The sequence below is a fragment of the Mastomys coucha genome, unplaced genomic scaffold (genome assembly GCF_008632895.1).
Source record: "Mastomys coucha isolate ucsf_1 unplaced genomic scaffold, UCSF_Mcou_1 pScaffold7, whole genome shotgun sequence".
NCBI classification, from domain to species: domain Eukaryota; kingdom Metazoa; phylum Chordata; class Mammalia; order Rodentia; family Muridae; genus Mastomys; species Mastomys coucha.
Window position 1 is genome coordinate 47,103,898 of NW_022196913.1, and position 23,405 is coordinate 47,127,302.

The window sequence follows — 23,405 nt, forward strand, 5'->3', positions numbered from 1 at the left end:
AAAAAAACTGATAGAAAGAACTAAGATGTAGAAAATGAAAGAAAGTCATCAATACAGATGCGTCTGTTATGAAACAAAAGAAATCCTAATAACTCAAAAGAGTGCTCGCTTCGGCAGCACATATACCAAAATTGGAATGATACAGAGAAGATTAGCACGGCGTCTGCACAAGGATGACATACAAATTCGCGAAGCACTCCGTATTTTTTAAGTTCAGAGTGCAATAATGAGAATTATTGTTTTTTGTAGTAAACCATAGTGCATTTGTGGAGGTCAGAGATGACCTTGTGAGGTCAGATCTTTCCTTCTGCTTTCACTGCAGATTGAACTCAGGTTGTCGGGTTTACATGACAAGTGCCTTTACCTCATGAGCCACCTTACAAGCCCACCTATTCATTTCATTCTGTTCACATTCCCAGTGGTCAGATGATGTCATTCTCCACTGTATGTGTCAGAGTAAGGTGGACCAATCTATTTTTCTCAGTTTACTAGTTCAAATATTCCTGAAAGAATTTCATAAATACACCCAGAAACAACTTTAATCATGTATCTGGGTAACCTGTGGCCCAAATGAATGTATAGCCTTCATACCTACCACATCTAATTGTATCAAGTCTTGATGGGATCAGTAAGTTTACCTGGTCTTATTTTCCTACACTTCTACTATAGTTTGGAATTCTCTCTTTAAAAAAAAATTAAAAAGAGAAAGGAAAATATTACTGGAAAAGTTTAGGTATGCTATTAAACAATTATAGACTTTGAAGCTAAATATCTGGAGGCAATGAAAATTTTAATGTATAATTGTCAAAAATGCCTGAGTTTTTCTTCTGTCTGAAAGTAGTTATGAAAGGGATGAACCCTGTGATAACTTACCTGAGACCAATTCAAAGAATGCTCTGACTATGTTCCGAAGTTGAGTCCTGAGCTCTGCCTAAGTCAGATCCCCCTCCCTTCCGTCTTTAAACCCCTACTGCCCAGTCCAGGCCTTCCATACTTTGGCCAACTGATCCTCAAGGCAGCCACCACTCACACTCTTATTTCCAATCAGGCACCATGGAGGAAGCTGTGGAGACCCATCAAAGTTACTTGTTGGAAATATACTGTGAGAACAGCTCGCAGAGCTCCTGCCATGTAAGAGTCTTGGTCCTTCAGCTAGCAGAATGCTGAACTCTCTCTCTCCATCCCTGTCTCCTGAGACCTCAGGTGTGATTTTTCTCCTAAAGCTGGAGGTCCAGGTTTCTCCAAAGAAGCTAGGGCATAAGCAATGACCACACACCATTCCAGTGCCCATTTAAGGAATGGCTGCCATGTGAATGATAGTCTTCTACATCACAGTGACACCTTTCTGTCTGCCCCTTCCAGTCCTGCTAGCACCAGCACAGCAATATCAGCCATGCTTCTTGTCTCCCCACAAAGTGGTTCCTTCCTTTGTCTTACTTGGCTCATTACCCAGGTAACTTATATGCTAACTTCTAGACCCTGTTTCAGAAAAAAAAAAGGTTTCACATGAAAACCTTACAAAATCCTTTCTGGTCTCATTTTTGCAGTTGGTGATCAGGTTATTGCCCTCAACAAATCCCTGTTGAGAAGGTTGGGAATCTGTTCTTTCTAACTCTAGCAAGGAAGTTGCAAGCTGTGCTTCACTCAGAGATGACAAAGCAGCTACTAAGGCTGCTCTCCTGGCCTCCCACACGATCCATTTTAGACCTCTAATTGCTCTCACGCAGGCTCTCCCAACCTGTGTTTAATACAGAGAACACAATGTATGAAGGAGAGAATGAAAGTGGATAAAGAGGGAAAACATCATAGAAGTGGCCAGTCCTCCACTCCTGTGAATTACAGGGCCAGCTCCAACTTCTGAGCATGACTTTGGAACAGGCTCACAAAGGAGCTCCTGTGGAGGTCCTTGTTATTTGGGGTATCTTGCACCTAGTAACCATCTGCTTTATCAGGGTTCAGGTTTCCTCTGTAGAGCAGAGAGTGAGAGGAAGGGAGAACCTGAAGTAATGAGACACAGGAGAGGGGGAAATAGCATGAAAATACAAGGAAACACTTCCAATCAATTAATAACTCCCACTCTCACATGCAGCATTTGAAAGAGCAGATTAAAATGCAGCCCACACACAAAGAGGATCAGCCATGACCCAATTAGCATAAACAATTCACAGGTGCTGGGGATGAATTCTTACTCTTCATTTGCCCAAACAAATCTGTTTGTCAAAAAATAAAAAAAAAAAAAAATGTTTTTTGTTTTGTTTTGTTTTGTTTTTTTTAAGAATGCAAGAAAGAAAACTTCTAGTGCCACCCTCCGTACCTGTACAACAGAGGCAAGGATAAGAGTCCAGCATAGCCAAGCTAGCTCATAGTCCATAGTTGGTACCATGTTCAACATGTTTAATGATTTCCCAGGGAGCCGTTGACACACAGAGGAGTGAAATTCCTGAATGGACATTAATATGTTAAAGCAGAACTTTGAAGTGCTCTGTCTGAAAAGATAGGTGATCTTCAAGATCTAACGGTTTCTCTTTCAGAATTGGAATATCAAAGCCCTTGGCAAAGGACAAAAAAAAAAGCATAGAGATGAACACTATTTAAGTCTCTGAAACTATTTACTTTTAATATTTACTTTCTGTCCCTTTTCTAAATATCACACTGTTACCATTACAATGATGGCACATAAAACTTGATGGTGGGAATCAAATAGCCTCCAATATTGACTACAGGCTAATCACTGTGTTTGAGATCTCACCATTACCCTCCAGTGTTCCTGAGTTCAAAATAGTGATATCTACTTCCCAGCTTGTGTAGCTAGACCAAGAATTTAATCTCTTTTGCTTCCCATCTGCATTTCTAATGCAGAATGATAATCAATTCAAGAGTTCTTAATCCAAAGGGCAAATTTGAGGACTAAATAAAACAAACTGCCATACAGCATACGATATCCAGAAAAGTGCGTGGATGCCCTTAATGTGGTAGTGTATTTACTCAATTGTGTTTTAGAAATTTTAAAATAGGAATATTTAATTGAGAGGGAGTAACATGTAGCTAGCACTGCATTTTTTATGGACTATGCCCAAGGACAAGCAGTACAAAGAAATAAGTAGAGCGATAGAAAATGGATTAAGATCATTTATTGACTGTTATTGGATAATAGTATAGACAGCCTCTAGCTCTCCCAGAAGGCATGGATGTGACATAGGAGTATACAGTTTCTAAGTAGTGAACAAATAAATGTAGAACATTAAGTGAAATATTAAGCACCTAGTATTCATATAACAAGTGGTTACTCTGATGTCACTTCCCCTTTAATTTTATCATTCCTCAAAAGAAAGGGGCCAGGCTCAACCTTCCCAGAGAGATCAACCCTCATTCCATCTCTTCTTGACTACTGTTGATTCCCAATTTAAATTTCTAAGCACATAGAAAATGTGAGGAAATCTTAAAATATAAAAATACTAGGGAAGGTGCTGAAACAATGGCTCAGTAGTTACAGAGGACCTACATTTAGTTCCAAGAATCTACATGGTGGCTCATAAATGTAGCTTCTCACAATTTCCCATAACTTCAAATTGCAGGGGGATTCAATACCCTATTCTGATTTATGGGGGTACTAGGCATGTACACAGTGCACTTACATACATACAGGTGAAACACACACACACATAAAAAAATAAACCTATAGAATTGATGTTGAAACAAACTTACTAAATGATTCCAAAAGCTTCCTCTTTATAGCTTTACCGTTAGGTAATATTAGCTACCTTGCCCATTTCTTAAGACTTCCTAGCAGCCACGGCATCTGAAGACAGTGACCCATTAGAGTCCTGTGTTTGCTGCAAGGGGCATAGATGGGACATAGGTGCAGAGTTATAAACGAAGAGTCTAGATCAGTAGGCAGAAGCCAACATGTTCAAGACTTTGTTCGCTGAACTAAGAAGTTCCAAAGCAGATGTTGAGTCTGCTAAAGAATACAGCACCATGGGGATCCATGCTTAGATGTATTTTTATGAAAGTCGCTGATATGAGGGTTGATAAGGGATAAAAAGGCTAAGACCATGAGAACCACCAGCTCCTGCAGTGATGCAAACATAATTGGACAATGAACAAACTGGGAGAATTCAGAAGGTAGGATCTAGAGTCATGAAGATTCTTTGTATGTGTGTAACAGTCAGACAATTGGATACTGAGGTAGCAGTACATTAAAAGGCCCTAAAATGTTACCTTTGTGTATTCAAAGTTTTTCATTGAGAGGATTATGAGAATCAAGAAGGGGAAAAATAATTTAGAATGTATTGAAATCAGAGAGTGTTTTGACTCTAGAGTCAATGTAATCACCAATATGAAATAAGATCTGTGGACCAAAGTTTTGGTGTTGAGATCTCAGAGAACAATCTAAAATATTCAGTTTGGTGCAATAATTCTTGAAAACTATCTGCTTGCAGCTTTTTACAAATGTTTTTGAGTTGTATTTCTTCTGAACCTTAATCATTCCTTTTATATTATTTAGAGGACTAAGAGATTGTCAGGAGACATTCTAAATTACACTTTGGGCTATAAACACAATATTTTCTCTTTTAGCACTCTTTTAATACTGAAAATTAATAGTCCATTTTAAACACTTATATGAAGCAAATTTTTGCAGTCACCAAGACAATTTCAAATTCTGGATTAGGTTTTCATCAGAAGCCAAGCTCTGAGTTAGCACCAAGAAGAGTATCTAAGAAAGAGCTCATTCACCATAGAAGAACTGTACCTTGTCACAGGACACTGGGGAAGAGGAGAAACAAGAGGGTTTGCTACAGCTGTTAAAAAAAGGCCTTACTGTTCTTTTGGATTAATGTAGACCTAGGTCTTCTGCTTAGTTGATTAAACACAGTCTGTTGACTAAGTTGCTCCAAGAATATGGTACTTGCCTTAGCCCAATCTTAACTTGATCTTTGAAAAGCCAGAACCCACTGCAAACACCCTACAGAACTGATTTCCATCCTGAGCCCATAACCCAAGTTCACTCAACAGCCTAAAGTTGCAAAGAAAAATAGACGGGAGAGGAGTCCTCACTCTATATCAGGGCCTTTGTATTGTCTCATCAAATTCACAAAAGGGAAATTTGTATAGTGTATTTTTATCATGCCCATTCTATACATGTTCCAATGATCAAGTAATTTTTCAAGGTCCCACAGCTAGGCAAATGAAGCTGTAATTAAAATCTTGAGCCTCGTGATCCTCTACATGACATCTTCTAAGTCAGTGTTCTCTGGATGAACAAAGTTACCAGCACAAACACACTGTGAGCAGACAAATAAAATTTAGAGTGCTCACACAGTTCACGTTCAGAGGCAGCATGTTTCCAGAGCTGAATGGTAAGAATGTAGCACCACAGTCATTCTGTGTACTTATTCTGTAGGTGAAGCTCCCTAGAGGATCGTTTAATCTTTCTTTCTTGGGAAACTATTACAGTGGGAGGAGAGACTTCCATTCTTAGCTTGAATTAGACAGTATATGATTTACCTATGAGCAACTTTCCTAGGTCTCCATGAGAATTTCTTGCAACACTCATAACTCACTTTTTTTCTCCTCAGTACCAATACAGTTCATAATAGTTGTAGAAAATTTAGAAAGTGCAGGCCAGAAAATCAAATCAAACCAAACTGAAGTATTCCTCATCACCTAAAATAAGTGATCCTACACCCCGGAGCCTATGCTCACAGCCCTGTGATGCACATTAATGCACCCTGGTGTGTGCTCTCAATCTAAATCAAGACCCATGAATTATTTTTAATCTCTATTTTAATTTTAAAATTAATAAAAATTCATGTAAACTAAGGACTGTTGATACTCTCTATGGATTAGACACAGTTTGAACGAAGGAAGATTGGTCCTTTGTGTTTTGGTTTTACCCCAAAGGTAACTTTGCCAGCTGGACTGTATCCCTGAATCAGTTCTTGTTATTTACTAGACAGAGTGACTAATGCCCTGTGATCTGATTACCATCAGTAGCCCATCTGTAGACACAACAGAACACAGATAAAACATCCACCTAGTCTGTCCTAGGCAAGTCTTTGCTTCCGACTCATCCATTAAGGAAAGTCTGATCCCAACTTCCCAACAACAGCGTGTCTTTCTTCTTGTTGAAGACACACCAACAGCTACCCAGGTCTTTCTGATCTTTTACTCAACAGTGTAGTTATGGCAATGATAGAACGTTAGAGCCAGAAACTGCTACATTCAACTGGTTCATTTTACAGATGATAAAACTAAGCCTTGGGGAAGAAAGAAAAAGCAAGCATTGCTTATTAATACCTAACATACACCAGAAGCTATGCATGAACGTCTCACTGACAACAGTAAATTTATCACTGGTTAAAGTTTATTTCCCTGATTCATATGAAATTAAAGCTTAGAAGGGTGGATGTGTGTGTGTGTGTGTGTGTGTGTGTGTGTGTGTGTGTATCAACTATAATGCCAGGATTCAAACTTAAGTCTTCCTAGCTTTGTAGTTTCTTACATTTCGAGGGACTAGAAGGTTGAGGGTGAGAGCTGAATATTTAACTAGATAACATAGCGAGATGTGGCAGAGGAGTTAGACAAAACCCAGGATCCCAGTGCCAAGGCTGATTGCCCTAGTCAGGTTCTTATTGCTGTGATAAACATTACAACCAAAAGCAAGTTGGGGAAGAACAAATGTATTTGACCTTACATCCTATAGTCCATCATGAAAGGAAGTCAGGGCAGGACCTCAAGGCAGGAAGTAAAACAGAGGCTATGGAAGAGCTCTGCTTATTGCCTTGCTCTTCATGGCTTGCATAGCTTAATCTTTAACTCAACCCAGGATCACCTGCCCACGGGTGGCACCATCCATAGTGGGCAGTACCCTCCCAAATCAACCATTAAAATCTGACCTCCTCCTCCTCCTAAGGCTTGCAAACAAGCCTATCTAATTGAAAACATTTTCTCAGTTGTTATTCTCTCTTCCCAGATGACCCTGGCTTGTGTCAAATAACAACAACAAAAAAAAAAGTAAGCAGAACACTGCTGTTCCTATCTCTAAATGCTATCATCTTCTTGTAAAGTGACTCTAATAACTCAAGCTAGCAGCCTTTACTTTGAGGTGACTTCCAAACGAACAAGGCAAACAGTTTGCTGCACAAGGCTAATGCCAAGTATATGTCACCTTTCTGCTCAGTGAACATGAGTCAGGGATTGGAAAGCCTTAAGACCTTAAATTATGTCATTAATTACCATCTATATTTAAAACTAATCATGTAGAAAATACACAATTAAAACAATAAGGCTTGCTGTTAGCCGTCCTGGTGAGTGTGACCTGGAAAGTGACATAGACTTTATCTAGGCATGATCAACATTTAAATAATAGAGGTTGCTTGGGTTTCTCTCTGACTCAAATCAGTGTGCAAGGCCTGAAACACAGTTTCCTTTCTGCACCTAGCACGGCTTAGCAGCCAGCCCCCAGTCACTCTGCACAGTGTCTACTTTAAGAAACTGGGAGGAAAGGAAGCAGAGAACATTTGTTGTCCGCCCACCATTTGTCAGGCTCTGTGTTAGGTGTTTTACATTTATTACATAATGTTTTATCCTCTCAAGGCCCAGTGAAAGAGTTCATCTTATTTCTCATTTGCATACAAGAGAACCAAAGCTTAGAGAGGTTTTTTTTTTGTTTTTTTGTTTTTTTTTTTAAGTAAATCTGATAGCTATCAAGCTTTGGAATTGTGCCAAGGTTTAACTTCACAGCTATAGCCTTGCTTTGCGCTGGCGAGTAATAACAGCTTGCATACAGTCAAGGTTTATCAGAAATATTTTTTGCCAAAGATTTAATAAGGATTATGTGTTTGAATCCCCATGGAGACTGTAAGGTTTGAGTGCTATGTTGGTCTCCTAGATGCACAGAGATACTGATTTGTATGAAAATCATGAAATTACAAGGATGGAATTTGGATACAAATTCAGGAAGGCTGACCTCACATCTGTGTTTTTAAATAGTACTTCATATTTGCTGACAGGAATATAATATCACCATCATCTTTCTTACATGTTCTTATATAAAGTGTAAATGTATATGTAAAGTGAAAACCATAAGGGCCGTAAGGTTGGCAGAGGTAAGCAGAGGGCAGAACTAGTTTTCTTAGTGGTACAGAAGTGTAGCAGTGGGGATAAAACTATTTCAGCCACAGAAATCGGGCAGTCGGACATGCAAAGATGGGGAATTGGAGAAAGACAAACAGGTTTTATTAATACATCTCATGCAAATAAACAGTTTCAAATTAGGTACAATTTTTCATTAAGTAAAACATAAGCCCTCTGGAAGAGGATTGCCACCAGGCCTGTTTGGCGAGTTAACTAATATCTTGCATCCCTCTATATGCAGGCATCAACCCAAGAGAAAATAGATATTCTAGCCTCATAGACAACTCCGAGCAAAGTCCTTAGTCCTATATAGCTAGAAAGCAGGGCTACCTCAGTGTCCATAAGTGGACCTATCATTTGGAAACCTGCCTTGGACTGCTTGTGGCAGCAAGAGTGTGGATTTCATGGTCATCTGGTTCTACTCTGATAGACTCTGAGGCGGACAGCACACTCCTAATATTGTACAAGTAAGACTTAAATGGGGACTTGTAGAAAGATTGTGTATCCTAGAACCTGGGAAGAAACAGTAAAATGAAAGCAGCCATCCAGTCTCTGTTATGGACCCTCATAAATTTACTAAGGATAAAGCGGAACTGGTGTCAGGAGTGTGTCAAAGACAGAGCTCCTTTAAAGACAAAGTGAAGAGTAAAAGTTAAAAGGCACCAGTAACATTTTTGCATATTTTGATTCTCTACAAAAAGATGTTATGTCTAAAAAATAAAGATGTTCCAGGATCTGCAAACTAAATTTAGTGGTAGCAAAACCCCAGCCCAATGAACATTCTTGGTGTCTTTTTGTTAAACCTGCTTAAGATGTAGAAGTAACTACTATAGACTGGGTTGTATAGGAGTCAATGGCATCCATTTGTATCATTGATACATCGTGTTTTCTACAGGATAGTTTTCCCTAGTGACATTGTACTGGGTTCATTTGTGATGTCTAGCATGGCTTACATTTCTAAATCTTATCAGATATGCCAAGTGGTGAAGTGTGTTTCATTCCTGCGGCCCAGATTCCTAATCTGCTTAAATAAAGTACACAAGACTCAATTTTCAACAAAATGTCAAGAGCCTCCAATTAATCTAAAACAAAATACTTTTAATATTAATACTGTTTGTCCACAGACTCGGGGCTTCCCTAAGAATGATAATTTCTCATACATTTTTTTAAAAAAAGGCAGGCCCTCCTCTCTACTTAACCTCTGGGAAATTCTCATAAAGAGAAAAGAATGAATATGTTTTTCCTGGGTTTATTTGGTTGCCTTTACTGTTTCCATAAGAGATCTGTCACCTCTTGATCTCCCATCTATCCATTCATCCAAATGTACATATAGTTATTTTAAAACCACAGCACGGTTATCAGCTACAGTAATGTTTTAATATAAACTGCTCTTTGTATCTCAGTGGAAGCTGACTGGGAACATCCCTTAAAGCCCACCCTGCTCCAGAACAAAATCCAGACCAAAGTCAGTTCAGCCTAAGGTTATGGTCCAGGAAAGCCCAGTCTATGGTCAGGACTCATGCCTTATTTTGACCCTGGAATGTTTCTACACCCTTACCATTTATGACATCATCCTTTGTGAACCACATGATTATTCTTTCCCTTTTTAACAGACCACTCCTAATTCAGCATTATCTGTCATGTTATGGTGATGAGACTTAAGTTTGCTTTTTCTAGGCTAGAATATTCCAAAAGTAACATCACACTTTTCTCTAAGCACCATATGTGGAGACACCTAAAACACAATTCTTCTTCACCAGAGGTGAACATTTTCATTGACAGGCAAGATCCTGTCTAGTTTCTACCTTGAAAGGAATGAATGTGGGAGAGGAAACTTTAAAGCCAATAATACACTCATCTTCATCAAAATTTCCTCTAGATTTAGCAACTCTGTTGGTTTTTTTCTTGATTTATATCCCCTTGCTTAATATTTATTGATATGCATTGTAATGGTTACAAAATGATGGCTTTTAACAATACCTGTCTCCATACTAATAAGTTAGCTCTTAGCATCCCACTGAGAAAAAAACAAAAGCTATCTCTTTTCCTCATTCACTCACTCACTCACTCACTCATTCACTCATTCATTTATTCATTCATGTGTGCATGCATTTCTTACCTGTTCTCATTCACTTACCATCAGGACTCATGAGTGTCTTCTTTTAGTGTAACAGCTTTCATGAGTGGACATCATAGACCTTTGTCTCCACGTTATCCCAGTTTGAATCCATGCAAACCTCATCAACCAGGCTCCTTATTCCTGTCATTTTCTCCTTTCATTTTAACCTTAAATCAAAGCATAACTTCTAGCAATTATTTTTACCTTATGATGTTGTCAGAACAGGGTACTTAAAAGAAAATGAAAGGTATATGTGTTAAAACCTACTTTTAATAAGAAAAAATTAGAAAAAATAAGAGCTAAGTGTCTACATACAGACTTACAGAGAATTCTTAAAGAAATTGATAAAAATTACAATCATACATATGGAACACAGGCAAAACATTCATACATGTAAAATAAATAAAAATTTAAAAAAGTGTAGATACCAGAGATAGTTAAAATAATATCCCCAATTTAAGGGTCAAATAAACAATAAAAACACAAAATGTTGGTATAGTATAATACGAACATTCTCAAAATGCTCCAAGTCATCTACAACCACTGAGTTGGTCCATGTGACAGATATGTAATGTCTAAAACTCAGCATTCCCTGTTTCTCTGCTCCATCTGCCAGCTCATACATTCTTTGTGCCACCAATGTCCATAATGTTCCCATCTTGAGTGGGGGAAGTAAATGTAGATGATTATTTGCACTCAAGCATTCGTTATTAGTTATAAGTGACATTTTAACTAGTTATGAGTCACTATATTAACCACTACCCACTGCACAAAGCTTTTCTGACCAAAGTTGAAAGCAACACAAATGGATAGATCTAAACATGAATATTTAGAAGGTAGTTTCACAACAAGATCACCTATCAAAACCACAAGAGTAGGTTGTTCCTTGGGTCTATGTTCTTTCCAATCATGGACTACTAACCAGTATCAGACATGAAATCCCTTGTATGGAGCAGGCCTCATAGCTAGTCGTATGGCAGTTGGTTACCAGTATAACCACTATGCCACTATCACGCCAGTGGGACTATCATGTCAGGCGGATCAGTATTATAGCATGCAGGTTCAGCTCTGCATGAGATAATTGATTTTCCCCATCAGTCTGTGTCACCTTCTGGCATTACATAAGGTACCCAGCAGGGTGAGAGTTTCCTGGTCAGCTGAAGTTGATTTAGCTATAACCTGCATGCAAAGTGTGGGGAATCTTCATCAGAAGAGCCTTACCATCTGCCTATAGCAGGAATCTAAGAACAATGCCAAGAGATAATGTTGTTTTGGTTGCCTCTGACTTTGGGGTCATCATAGTAATTCTGCTTTGGACATGTTCTAGGATAACTTTAGGTTTACTTCTATTTATATAAACATATTCCAAGTTTTCCAAAGGAATTCGACAAGCATAAAGGATATTTGCAGTGTTTCCCTTTATTCTCTTAACATTTATAGTGTCCACAGTGAGAACCCCAATCTGATTCCTTACATTGAAGAGTTATCTCTTCAGTCTTTCCCTCTTTATTCGTTTTTCCAGAAAGTAATCAATTTTATTGATTTTTTGAGGAATATATTTTTAATTTATTTACTTTCTTTTGTTTTCTTGTTTTCAATTTCATTGACTTCTGCTTTTATCATTATCATTTCCTTCCTTTTTCACTTAGAAACTTTTCCTCTTCTCTCTTTTTTCCAGGTATTCGTAAGATTAAAAACATATTTGATTTGAGGCTTTTCCTTTTCTCTAAGTAAGAGTTTAGTGTTAAACATTCTCTGATTTGCAATGTTTTCATTATACCTCAGACATGTGGTATATTACATTTCAGATGATGTCTTGACATGAATAGAAGTTCTTTAATTTCAATGCATCAGTGTAGCTCTTTGTTCTTTTCTGCTTGTTGCTTCTTATAAATTTGTTTTAAAAGTTTCTTCCTAGTTTACAAAATTATTTTCCTATGAGAGAAATTTTCATCTAGAAATTCTTTTATATTTCACATATTTGTTCATAAGCCATGTGTAATTGGATTTGGTATCTAGTATGAGGAAGGGATCAAGAGTGGTTTTCTACTCTGTAAATATTCAAATGACGAAGTAATATTTACTTCAAAATTTATCCCTGCCTTTCTATATTGTGAAGATATCCTCATCCAAATCACAAGACCCTTTGGCTTTTAGGTCTTCCATTTAGCCACTCATCTTACATTATTTTTGTATTCTATGCTTTCATAAATCTTAAGTCTTACATTAGAAATCTACAAGTTCATTCTCATTTGTCAAGACCATGCTAACTAGTCTCTCTTTGCATTCCCACATGCATTTTAAAATCACTTGTCAAATTTTCTTTTAAGATGCATGGATTTGTTTGGAATTACATTGGATCTATAGGGCAATTTTCAAAGGTTGATACCTTAATAATTACTTCTTACATTTATTTTGCTTGCCTTATTTATTTATTTATTTATTTATTTATCCAAGACCTCTAGTGGAATACTGAATAGATGTGATGAGAGTCAACACTGTAGGAAGATATTTTTAAAATCTATAGATACGTTTGCCTTTAAATTCATGAAAACTATCATGACATATTAATTCTATTTTATTTAGGTCTTCTTAATTCATATCCATGGAGCTTCATTGTTTTATGTGGAATTATTACTATCTTTGTTTAAAAATCTTCATAGCTATTTGACAATTTTAATGCCATTCATTATGTGTGGTACCTTAAAATTTTTATTTTCAAGCCAGTGAGATAGCTCAGTGCATAAGGGGCTTGCTACTAAACCTGAGAGCTTGAGTTCAATCCCACATGGTGGAAGAAGGGAACCAGTTCATACAAATTTTCCTCTGATATCCACAGTCATGTGATACATATGCACCTTGGCACAAGCATGTCCAATCCCTTAAATATAAATAAATAAATAAATCTTAATTAAAACTAAAATTTTATCTTCTAATTTTATATAGAAGATGAATGTCTTATAGGAACATATCCAGTGATATTGTGGAATGTATTCCTTTCTAACAGCCTGTGTATTCTTAAGGATTCTGTGTATTCACAAGTCTAATAGATAATGACTAAAAAAATGTTTATTCTTGTTTTAAAATTAATTACCTCTTGCATTTATTTTGTTTGCCTTATTTACTTATCCAGGACCTCTAGTGTAATATTGAATACATTTTTGAAAAATCTAGATATTCCATCTCATCCTTTAAACTCTAACTCAGTAGGTTCAGCCTGAAGATACAGAATCGACATTTTTGGCCAGTAATGATAGTACATACCTGAAATTCCAGCACTTGGTGGCTGAAGCAGGATGATTATAAGTATAATAATAGCCTGGAATACCTGAGGAAATGATATACTAAAACAAATAAAGAAACAAAGGTCAAATCTCACTGACTAATGCAAGGATATTCTGGAAGCACACGCTTTAAAGAATAAGTTTTTTCTTACCTCAAAATTTTCATAGTAATAATCTATTACTCTAATTTTGTTTGTATTCATGGCTCCATTCTCTTCTGTAGAAATTACAGATGCATAAAAAATTTATTTTGAGATCCTAGTATATTACTTCTATTTTTGGCTCCAGCTCGTGAAATAATATGAAAAAGGCTCTGAGACTTTTAACTGTTTGATGGGCTTTAGAAAAATAAGAAAACATTGTGCTTACCTGAATTGTGAATATTTGTAGATATTTTTTAAAAGCAATTTTTAAAAATTTTTTATTGGTAGTTATTGAGGTCATAACTGAATTTAGTTCTCTGGATGAACACTCTCATATCCACATAAGTCCCCATGCAACCATATGAATGTTTGTCACATGATAGAAATGCTACAGGGGATAGATTTTATAGAATTCAGTCCTATGAAGTACATATATGAATACCATGAATTAAGACTAACAGATAGCATGTTGTTTCCAAAACATAATTACTTATAATTATATAACAAAGGAAAATGTCTCATAAGAGACAAAAAGAGGCTGAGACTTTTTAATGGAAAAGAACATAATAACCTTTCTAGTTTCCTTTCTGTTGCTGTGATAAAGACCATGAGCAAAACCAACTTGGTCACAGAAGTGTTTATTTGACTTTATAAATGCCAAACTACAGTCCACTGAGGGAAGTCAGGGAAGGAACCTGGAGGCAGGAACTGAAGAAGAGGCCATGGAAGGGTGCTGCTTCCTGGCTTGCTCCACCTGAGTCATTTAGCCTGCTTCTTTATATAACACAGGACCACATGGCTAGGAGTGACGCAGCCCATTGTTGGTTAGGTCCTCCCAAATCATTCATTCATCAAGAAAATTTCCTACAGACTTGCCTACAGATCATTCTAATGACTCAGGCACTTTCTTAACTGAAATATCTTCTTCCCCAAATGATTCTGGCTTGTGTTAAACAAAAAGTGTAACCTAATCAGGACACTAACCCAATAGCTACAAATAACTATAGAGTGTTATAACTGAGCAGGGCCTTTGCATGTGATCTGGGCCTCACACTTTTACAAGATATGACTGAGTTCCCTCCTCCCAGTGTTAATTTTGTAAGATATTATTCATCCTTGGATGGGATCCATCTCCTTTGAGTTCCACTCCAGGATTCTTCTGATTCCAGTCAAATATTTCATGAAAAGAAGTTATGAATGTGATATAGATAAGGAATCTGGAAATGCAATTGTAACACTATCACAATGAGTTCCTCATATAGGAAACAAGAGGATACAGGAAGAGAGACAGACTCTGTAAGGAGCTGGTTAGAGATTATAAAAAGATGCAATAAGGAACTTGGGAAAAATAGAATAACAGTCAAAAGAAAAAGAAGCATATTAGGAAAGGCAAGAAATGGAAGATAACAATCATAAGTAAAATATAATAATTGAATTCAACAGTGTGCATCCAGCTATAGGATTTTATTACAATTTTTATAAAAAATCTACCTATTTAAGTACTTGAATAGCAAAATAGTCTGCAGTAAACTTATATATGAAAATGTTTGTAGCCAGGTGTGGTAACAGCACTGGTGACCCCAGCATACAGGACAAATGCAGGAGATCTATTGCAAATTAAAGGTCCGCCTGTGTACATAAACCAAGTTACAGGCTAACTAGGGCCATATGTCCCAACCTTGTATAATAATAATAACATTTTAGCAATAATGTAAACATCTATGAAGAAAGGTAAACCTTAAGCTATTAGCAGCCTTAGTTCTTGATAATTATCTAAAGTATTAAATGAGTAAGACATTGAATTTTTTCACAGATGTATTTTTCTGTATCAAGAATCAGTAAGTGGAATTAATGAAAAAGGGAAATCTATGGCTAATTCCTCCTTCAGACAACTTTATCATTCCTCTTCAGACATTGATCATGAATGACACAGGAGAGGGAACCCCAGCCATTTAAAACAAAAGGCCCTGCATTAATTTACAGGGGAATGGTTTCTAAAACATCCAGAGATGTTTGAGCTTCTTTACTTTGTTCCTTCTTCTTTTTTTAAAGATTATTTATTTATTTATTTATTTATTTATTTATTTATTATATGTAAGTACACTGTAGCTATCTTCAGATACCCCACAGAGGGCATCAGATCTCATTATGGATGGTTGTGAGCCACGATGTTGCTGGGATTTGAACTCAGGACCTTCAGAAGACCAGTCAATACTCTTAACCACTGAGCCATCTCTCCAGCCCTTTTTTAAAAAAATTATTTATTTATTATTTATTTATTATATGTAAGTATGCTGTAGCTGTTTTCAGACACACCAGAAGAGGGCATCCTATCTCATTACAGATGGTTGTGAGCCACTATGTGGTTGCTGGGATTTGAAAGAGCAGTCAGTGCTCTTTCCCACTGAGCCTTCTCTCCAGTCACTTTTTGTTCCTTCTTAAGAACTGAAACCAGTGTGCCATGATTATGTGCTGTTTTATTGCTGTGAATAGATGTCATGACTGTGACAACTCTTAATTGAGGCTGTCTTACAGTTCAGAGGTTTAGTCCATTATCATCATGATGATATTTATGTTAGCATGCAGGCAGATATGGTGCTGGAGAAGTAGCTAAGAGTTCTACATCTGGATCTGCAGGCAACAGGAATTGACAATGAGCTACTAGGCCTGGCTTGAGCTTCTGAAACCTCAAAGTCCACCCCCAGCCCCAATAGTATACTTCCTTCCACAAAACCACATCTACTACCACAAAGCTACAACTCCCATAGTGCCACTCCCTATGAGTCTGTGGGGGCTAGTTTCATTCAGACCCTTGTATTAAGGACCCATCCACCTTTTCCCATTGCAATAGAGCCACTCTTTTGAAAAAGTTGTGTTTCACTGAGAAGGCACTTGATATAATGATGAGTCAAATATAAGAGAAGGGTGAATTTACATTGTGGTTAGAGCCAGGCATAGTACTGTATAGCAGTAATCCTAACAATCGGAAAGCTGAGACAGAGAATAGAGAGTCTAAAGCCAGAGTGAACAATAGAATAAGTCCAGGGCCAGCCTGAGTGGCATAACAAGATTCTGTCTCAAAACCTTAAATACAAAGGTGACTAGGAGGTAGATAGATAGATGATAGATACATCGATAGATAGATGTTGTACACCAAATATATACAATCAATAAATCAACCAGTCACCTATATCTATGCTACATTCTCAAATTCAACTAGGGATGAAATTAAATCTGTGATGTACATGTAAAGACTTTTGGTTCTTGCCATTATTCTCCATTCAACATGACAGGTCAGCTTTTTACATCAATTTTATGTTGGATAAAGCATTAAAATGGAACAGTAATGAGCCACGGGTGAGTTCAAGTACACAGGAGGTCATACAAATATGTTATATAATCTTGAACATTCTAGGCTTTTGTTATACATGATGAATCCTAGGAACTACACCCTGTCAACACTGACTGTACTCATTGAAGTTACAGTATCTGAATTCAGGGAGACATTTACTTGACTCCCAACTTCTGTACTCATTAGTTACTTAATGCTCCTTCACTCACTCTGTCTTTCCTTCTTCATCCCCCCTTCTTTTTCTTCTTTTATTGAGACGTATCTTTTGAGCATTTACCATGTGCTAGGGCTGCTAGTTAGTTTTTATCAACTTGACACAAACTAGAGGCACCTAGGAAGAAGGAACCTCAAGTGAAGAATTGCCTTCATTAGATTGGCCTGTGGGGCATTTCTTGAATGCTAATTGATGGAGAAGCACTCAGCCTACTATGGGGGGTACCATACCTAGTCATGTCATCTTGGTAAAGTAACTGTATGTGACCTTTGAAGCAAGCCAGTAAACAACATCCCTCCATGGTCCCTGCATCAATTCCTCCCTTCTGTTCCTCTACCTTGGTATTTCTTGATGATAGAATAACAGACTACAACCTGTAAGCCAAATAAACCTTGTCATCTTCTGAGTTGCTTTGGTCAGTGTTTTATTACAGTAATGGGATGCAAACTAGAGCAGTAGGTTCACAACAGCAACACATTCTTTGGGATACATGAAAAGTTTGAAGAAATTTGTAGTGAAGCACATTAACACAAGTTGCAGATATATCCAAAATGAGTTGGATGCAGGCAATCCAAGTAGCCTCCAAGGAAACAGTGGGAGAGAAACGTATAAAGATGGTATTGGGGGAGGGCAGGCAGTGAATGCCAGGACAAGCAATTTCAGACTAATTTGTAAAGAACTGGCTGACAGAAACCAAGTAGTAAGGAATGTGGTTCAGTACTGGAAGAGCGAAGGAATAGATAAGTTCAAGGAAGACGGATTGTGGAATATTTCAATGAGACCAAGAAAAGAATAGACTTAAATGTTAGAAAGACATTGGCAGCCTTTAAAAGTGACCTTGTTAGAGAGATGAAGTCAGGAAGCAGTAGATGGAATGAGAGATAGGGAATAGGAAGTAAGAAAATGGAAATTCTGGGGTGCCAAGAGTTCCATAAGAAGAAGAAACTGATTCACAAAGACCGTGGAAGAGGCAGAAGACAAGCCAGGCCAAATGTAATAATGACTATATGAAGGCAGGAGACCTGTGGGGAGAGACTGGTGATCCCAGAGTGGGGTGGATATGAAATGAGAAAAAACAACATCTGCAGTAAAGAGAAGAGCCTAGGCTGGGAGAGCAAAGGGCATAAAGCCACACTGAGCTGGTCTTTGTACCAAGGAGATCAGGTTGCCCACCTACCAGAGGTGGGCACGCACCACACAGAAGGGTAGTGACACCAGGGTAGGAAAAAAAAAAGATAATGTCAGAAGATTCAGGAAGACAAACATAACGGAGTTTAGCTGATCCATAGGTTTAGCAGTAGCATCAAACAGGGTGCTGCTCATGCCCCTGGAAAGCCTTCTGGTTCTTTTGCTGTGTTTTGTGGAGTGTTACAGTCAGACAGTACAAAGGTTCAAAGGAATTCAAAGCCCTTTGATCGCCACCTCTCCTTCAGGAATAATGGTGCAGAGCTGCTGAAGAAAGTCCAGTGCACACATTGTTATTTGTATTAGATGTGACTGACAGAAAAAGTTGAGGGTTCACTTAAGTAGGTATGATGTAGCGATAACCACGTCCTACAACTTAGTGGGTATAGAAGAGAACCATTGGTTCTGTGAATAAGCCTGATTTACATTGAAAATATCAATTATAAAACCCATCCAACCAAACTTGACTACACCCTTCCTCCACCTCCCACCTCTAAATTGTAAGGGGCAGATAAGAGAGCTTCCAAAGATGCTGTATCTGTTTCGAACTTTATTTGCACTTCTGGTTGGGACAGATAGAACAGGGGGCTTGTCCTAGAAATGGTAGGTGCCCTACCCCCAAGGCCAAGGGGCAAGAGTGAAGGGCTCCAGGAGTGGCAGCTGGAAACATAAAAACTGGGCTATGTGGTTCTGAGGCAGCCTCAGGCTAGAGAGTCCCCTGGGATCTTGGAGATTGTATTCGCCTGTGCGTGAAAGGTGAGGAAGCATATTTGGCGGGAGAGGGCACAGTGCTGACTGGGCATCTTGGCTTTGGAGTCTTCCTATTCGCATTAGTCTATCTGTGCCAGTGACTGAAACAGGGCTGCGGCAGGAGGCGTGGTGTTGGCCCAGAGCGCTGACCCCTTGGCCCAGCAGTGGGAGCTGAGTTAGAGGGAGCCCTGGGTACAGACCAGGGGCTAACCTGATCTTGCTCCAGTCCGCCAATCCTTAACGGATTTTCTTTCTCTCCTTTCACCCCTTTCTCTGCTCTCTTTCTCTCTTTCTTTCTCTTCTTCCTCTTTTCCCCCTTTCCCTCTTTCCCCCTCCCCCCTCCCCTTCCCCTCCTCTTTTTTCCCCCTCCCCTCCCCCTTTCTATGTGTGTGAGCCTCCTCCTTTCCCCTCCTCCCCCTTTCCGCCTCTCTCCCTCCCCCTCTCTCCATCTCCTTCTCCTCTCAGCTCGCCGGGCGACCCTGCTCCTGCCTCCCACATTAATGGCGGCTTCTTCGGAGGATGACATAGACCGGCGGCCCATCAGAAGAGTCCGCTCCAAGAGCGACACACCATATCTCGCAGAGGCCAGGATCTCCTTTAACCTGGGGGCAGGTAAGGACACCCCTCGCCTTCCTCTGGGTGTCAGGCACCTGCTTCCTTCCTTCCCTTCCCCCTGGGCCGGATCAGTCCTCGCCCCTCCCCGGTGCCCCCTCCCTGCGCCCTTCTGCCCTGCAGGCGCCTTGCTCTCACACTGGCTCCCTTTGTGTCGCCCGCGTGGGGAGGGCGTGTGTGAGAGTGTGTATTGCAGGGATGGGGGAGGGTAGCGCGTAGAGCCTTACACACAACCAGTGACACCCACGCGGGCTTTCCCCTTCCAGGAAGAAAAGTGTCAGTGGTAACAATGACCCCAAAAATCACCCAGCGGCGCGGGGTAGGGATGCCGCGCTGCTGTGGGCGGAGGGAATGACAGGGCTTCCTGGGTGAGGCTCCTGCCTGCGGGGCTACTACAGGGTGGAACTTGTTGGTGACATTCAAGCACCGGGTGGTTTTGTCTGGAGGGTGCCACCTCACTGATGCGGGGAGGGGGCGGGACGACCTGGGAACAGTGGTTGGAAAGCTGCCTTGGAGGTCAAGATGAAAGCGTGGGTCGTCAGCATACAGTTGGGTGATTCCATACGTTTCAAGTGGCCCAGATAGAATTAAGTGAAAAGGATGAGCAGGGTAGGAGAGGAGAAAGGAGAGGGCTGAGGAAGATGAGGAAGGAAGGAGAGGAGAAGGGAGTTAGGGGAAGGGTAAGTGAAGGGGACTGAGAGATTCCAAGTTACCCTGCTGCAGGTGTGTGCTCTGGGACACCTAATGAGTAACAGCAGTCTGTCTTTTCCCCACCGCTGCTGCCCAGCTGCTGCCCAAACTCAGAGCGGGAGTTGCTCTCTCTGAAGAAGTTGTTCACCACTAACTTGACAGAACACTTCTGGATAGCTCCCACCCCTCAGCCCTACCTGTGTGTTTTCCTCTCCAGGCAAAGACTGAGAGCTGCTTCTCTCATGACTCAATTTCAGAATAAGTTTTAGAAAGCAGACACCACTTTCAAACTTAAGGACTGAAATGGTGTGTGTCTGTGTGTGTGTCTGTGTCTTCATGTGTGTGTTGTGTGTACGTACACACAACCCACATGCACGTGCATGCACACACACATTCTGAAGCAAAGAATATATATGTGGTGTCATGTGGATGAGGGTTTAGACATAAGACTGTTGCCTAGAGAGTTACTGAGTAAGCAAATTTTTTATGGCTAAAACATGGGAACTGGCTGGGCTGGAATAATCAAGTATGTTCTTGCCCTGGTGATTTGACTTCTTAAAGGATGTGTTATGATAGCGTCCTCGTCCTCAATGGTTGCCTTTGGCTTGGGAATTGGAGGGGAGGGAAAGTCCTTTGCTGTAGAGCTTGGGTCATTGTTTGTTGACATGCTACAGTAGTTCCTGGAACTTCTCTGGGAATCCCTGCTTGCACTTTCCAGGTCAAGCACATGTTTCTGAGAGAGGTCTTCCACAGAACTAGGAAGTGCTTTAAGGACCAGCCTTGTTCTCTCTAGCTAATGATCTTAGGAATTTTGGGTGTCTTCAATTTATTTAGTAGGAAAGAAAACGAACTAGAGTATAGTTAGTGAAGATTGTTCAGCTCCCTAGTAGGGTTATACTGAAGCAATAAAATAAGGCACTGAAGAAAGGGATCGAGTTTTAGCTACTACTCAATGACATTAAGCCACAGGTTCAAACCAATGACTTAATCTTTTATTCTACTTAGATTGCAATGGAGTCCAACTAAAAGATTGGTTCAGGCAGGGCATGTCTTCATTTCATCAGGAAATAAACAATCCAGACGTGGACCCAATCCCTCCTGTGTTCTTCTTAATGCACCCCTAAAGGCACACTGACAAGACAAACACTATTTAGAGAAACGCTGGAGGAGGGCAGCCACACAGCTCTGTAGGGAGGGTTGAGGAGCTGTCCTCTCCCCGGTGCTGAAGCAAAGGACAGGGAAGCAAAGACAAGGCTGCCAGAGGAACAGCAAAAAAAAAAAAAAAAAAAAAAAAAAAAAAGGAGTGTTCCTGTGGTTTCTGTGACTAAATTATAAGGGAAAACTGTGGAAGACCTGTACTCCAAAAAAACTTTTCAATTCCTGAACCTCCAAAGTGCCACTCTTGCCTGTTTTCTGTGCCTCTCTTATGTCTACTGCTCCATGCTCAAATGGGACATTTCCCCCCTCCTCCCCCATCTCTCTAATTTTAGGCTGCCTGCTCACTCCTGGGGCTTTCTTTACTTTCCATCTGGCTTCTGGTTGCTTTCTTAACAAAGTAGATGCACACACAGATGTGCCTTTCCACAGCATTTAAAAGTAATTGTAACCCCTGATTTAAAGAAAGAGAAAAAGCAAACAGCCTTGTTTATCTCCTTAAGCAGGAAGCTGTAATTAAGCTATTAGTGTCGTTATCAGGGCTGCTGAACAGAAGAGCCTGCACACTCCCAAGAAACTGTGTAATCTGGGCAGAGCAAGGATTCTGTTTGCCTCTGAACAGCAATTTATAAACAGCTAGCCAGACAAGTACCTTTACCTCCTTCTCCCAAACACGCAGTTACTCTCTGCTATCTCTGAGTAAATTCTCATTCTTATAAAGTACTTCTGTTAAGGATTTGCCTCCTCAAGCCCCCTTCATTGTGTATAAGTCCATATTCAATATTTTACACATTTTGCAATGTTTGAAGGAGATACCTACAAATATATTCATTTTACTTGATTATCTTGGGTACAAACTTGGGCACTAACCCATTCAGTTGCTGGATTAAAGTGGACTGGACAGTTTGAAAACTAATCAAACACTTCAACATTCTTCCAACTATACCCTGCCCCTGACAGAACTTAATAACCTCATTTTGAAACAAATCCACAGGTTAAGTGTAGAATATACTTCTTAAAATACAGTCCCATTACAATTAAACAACAGTATCAAAACATGAATCTTTTACCACTATGTGGAAATGTTAATTTCATTCATATGTGGACTGATAGAGAACAGAAATTTTCTGAACCATGTCTTTTATTTGACCAAAATAGCCCCATCTGTGGTTTTTTAAGCTACTACTCATCATTTAGAAGTTGTAAGTATTGTTAGATGGGTGTTTGCTGAACATAATAATGTCAAAGCTAAAGAAACTGAAGACAATACATTCGTTGTAGGATATCTAGATATCAGGTCTCATTTAGAACAGTGGGAGTGGGTTTCATATGTTCCCTAAGAAATTAAAATGTGTCAAAGGGACATTCTGTAACAGGGGAGTATGTTCACTCAGCTATTAGCAATAATGAAGCATTTAGCTTTAGAGAATTTATCTTCTTGCCTTATGAAATCGTTCACTCACTGCATCAATGAGGCAGGGACCTTACCTATGCCTTCCACTTATCTATATATCATATGATATATTCAGTTCATAGGTGACACTATTCTATATAATTATGCACTGGAGGGAATGAAACATTAGTGGGATGGAAAAGAATTAAAATATGTGTAAAATATCTTAAAGAGAAGTCAATACAAAACTCCAGCTTGCTCAGGGTTAATTTTAGAGTGTCTGAAGCCCCCTCCCCAAATAATACATGGCACATAAGAAGATATGCTCCCTCCCTCTCCCCCTCTCTCCCTCTCCCTCTCCCTCTCCCT

At 39.3% G+C, this 23,405-nt stretch overlaps 1 protein-coding gene and 1 non-coding gene across 6 annotated transcripts in view; both read left to right on the top strand.

The window, feature by feature from the left end:
* Positions 1–23,405, top strand: part of Phactr1 (phosphatase and actin regulator 1) — a 469,538-nt gene that overhangs the window by 8,410 nt on the left and 437,723 nt on the right. For 4 of the 5 annotated variants that reach the window (XM_031358161.1, XM_031358165.1, XM_031358160.1 and 1 more), the window contains exon 3: positions 19,652–19,798. In XM_031358161.1, coding sequence (XP_031214021.1) covers positions 19,652–19,798 — 147 coding nt within the window. Of the gene's footprint in view, positions 1–19,569; positions 19,799–23,405 lie in introns of those variants that run through there. The other variant, XM_031358163.1, reaches the window with a different exon arrangement.
* On the top strand, positions 102–208 carry LOC116082830. The gene has a single exon (XR_004115462.1). It is a non-coding gene; the product is annotated as a U6 spliceosomal RNA (small nuclear RNA).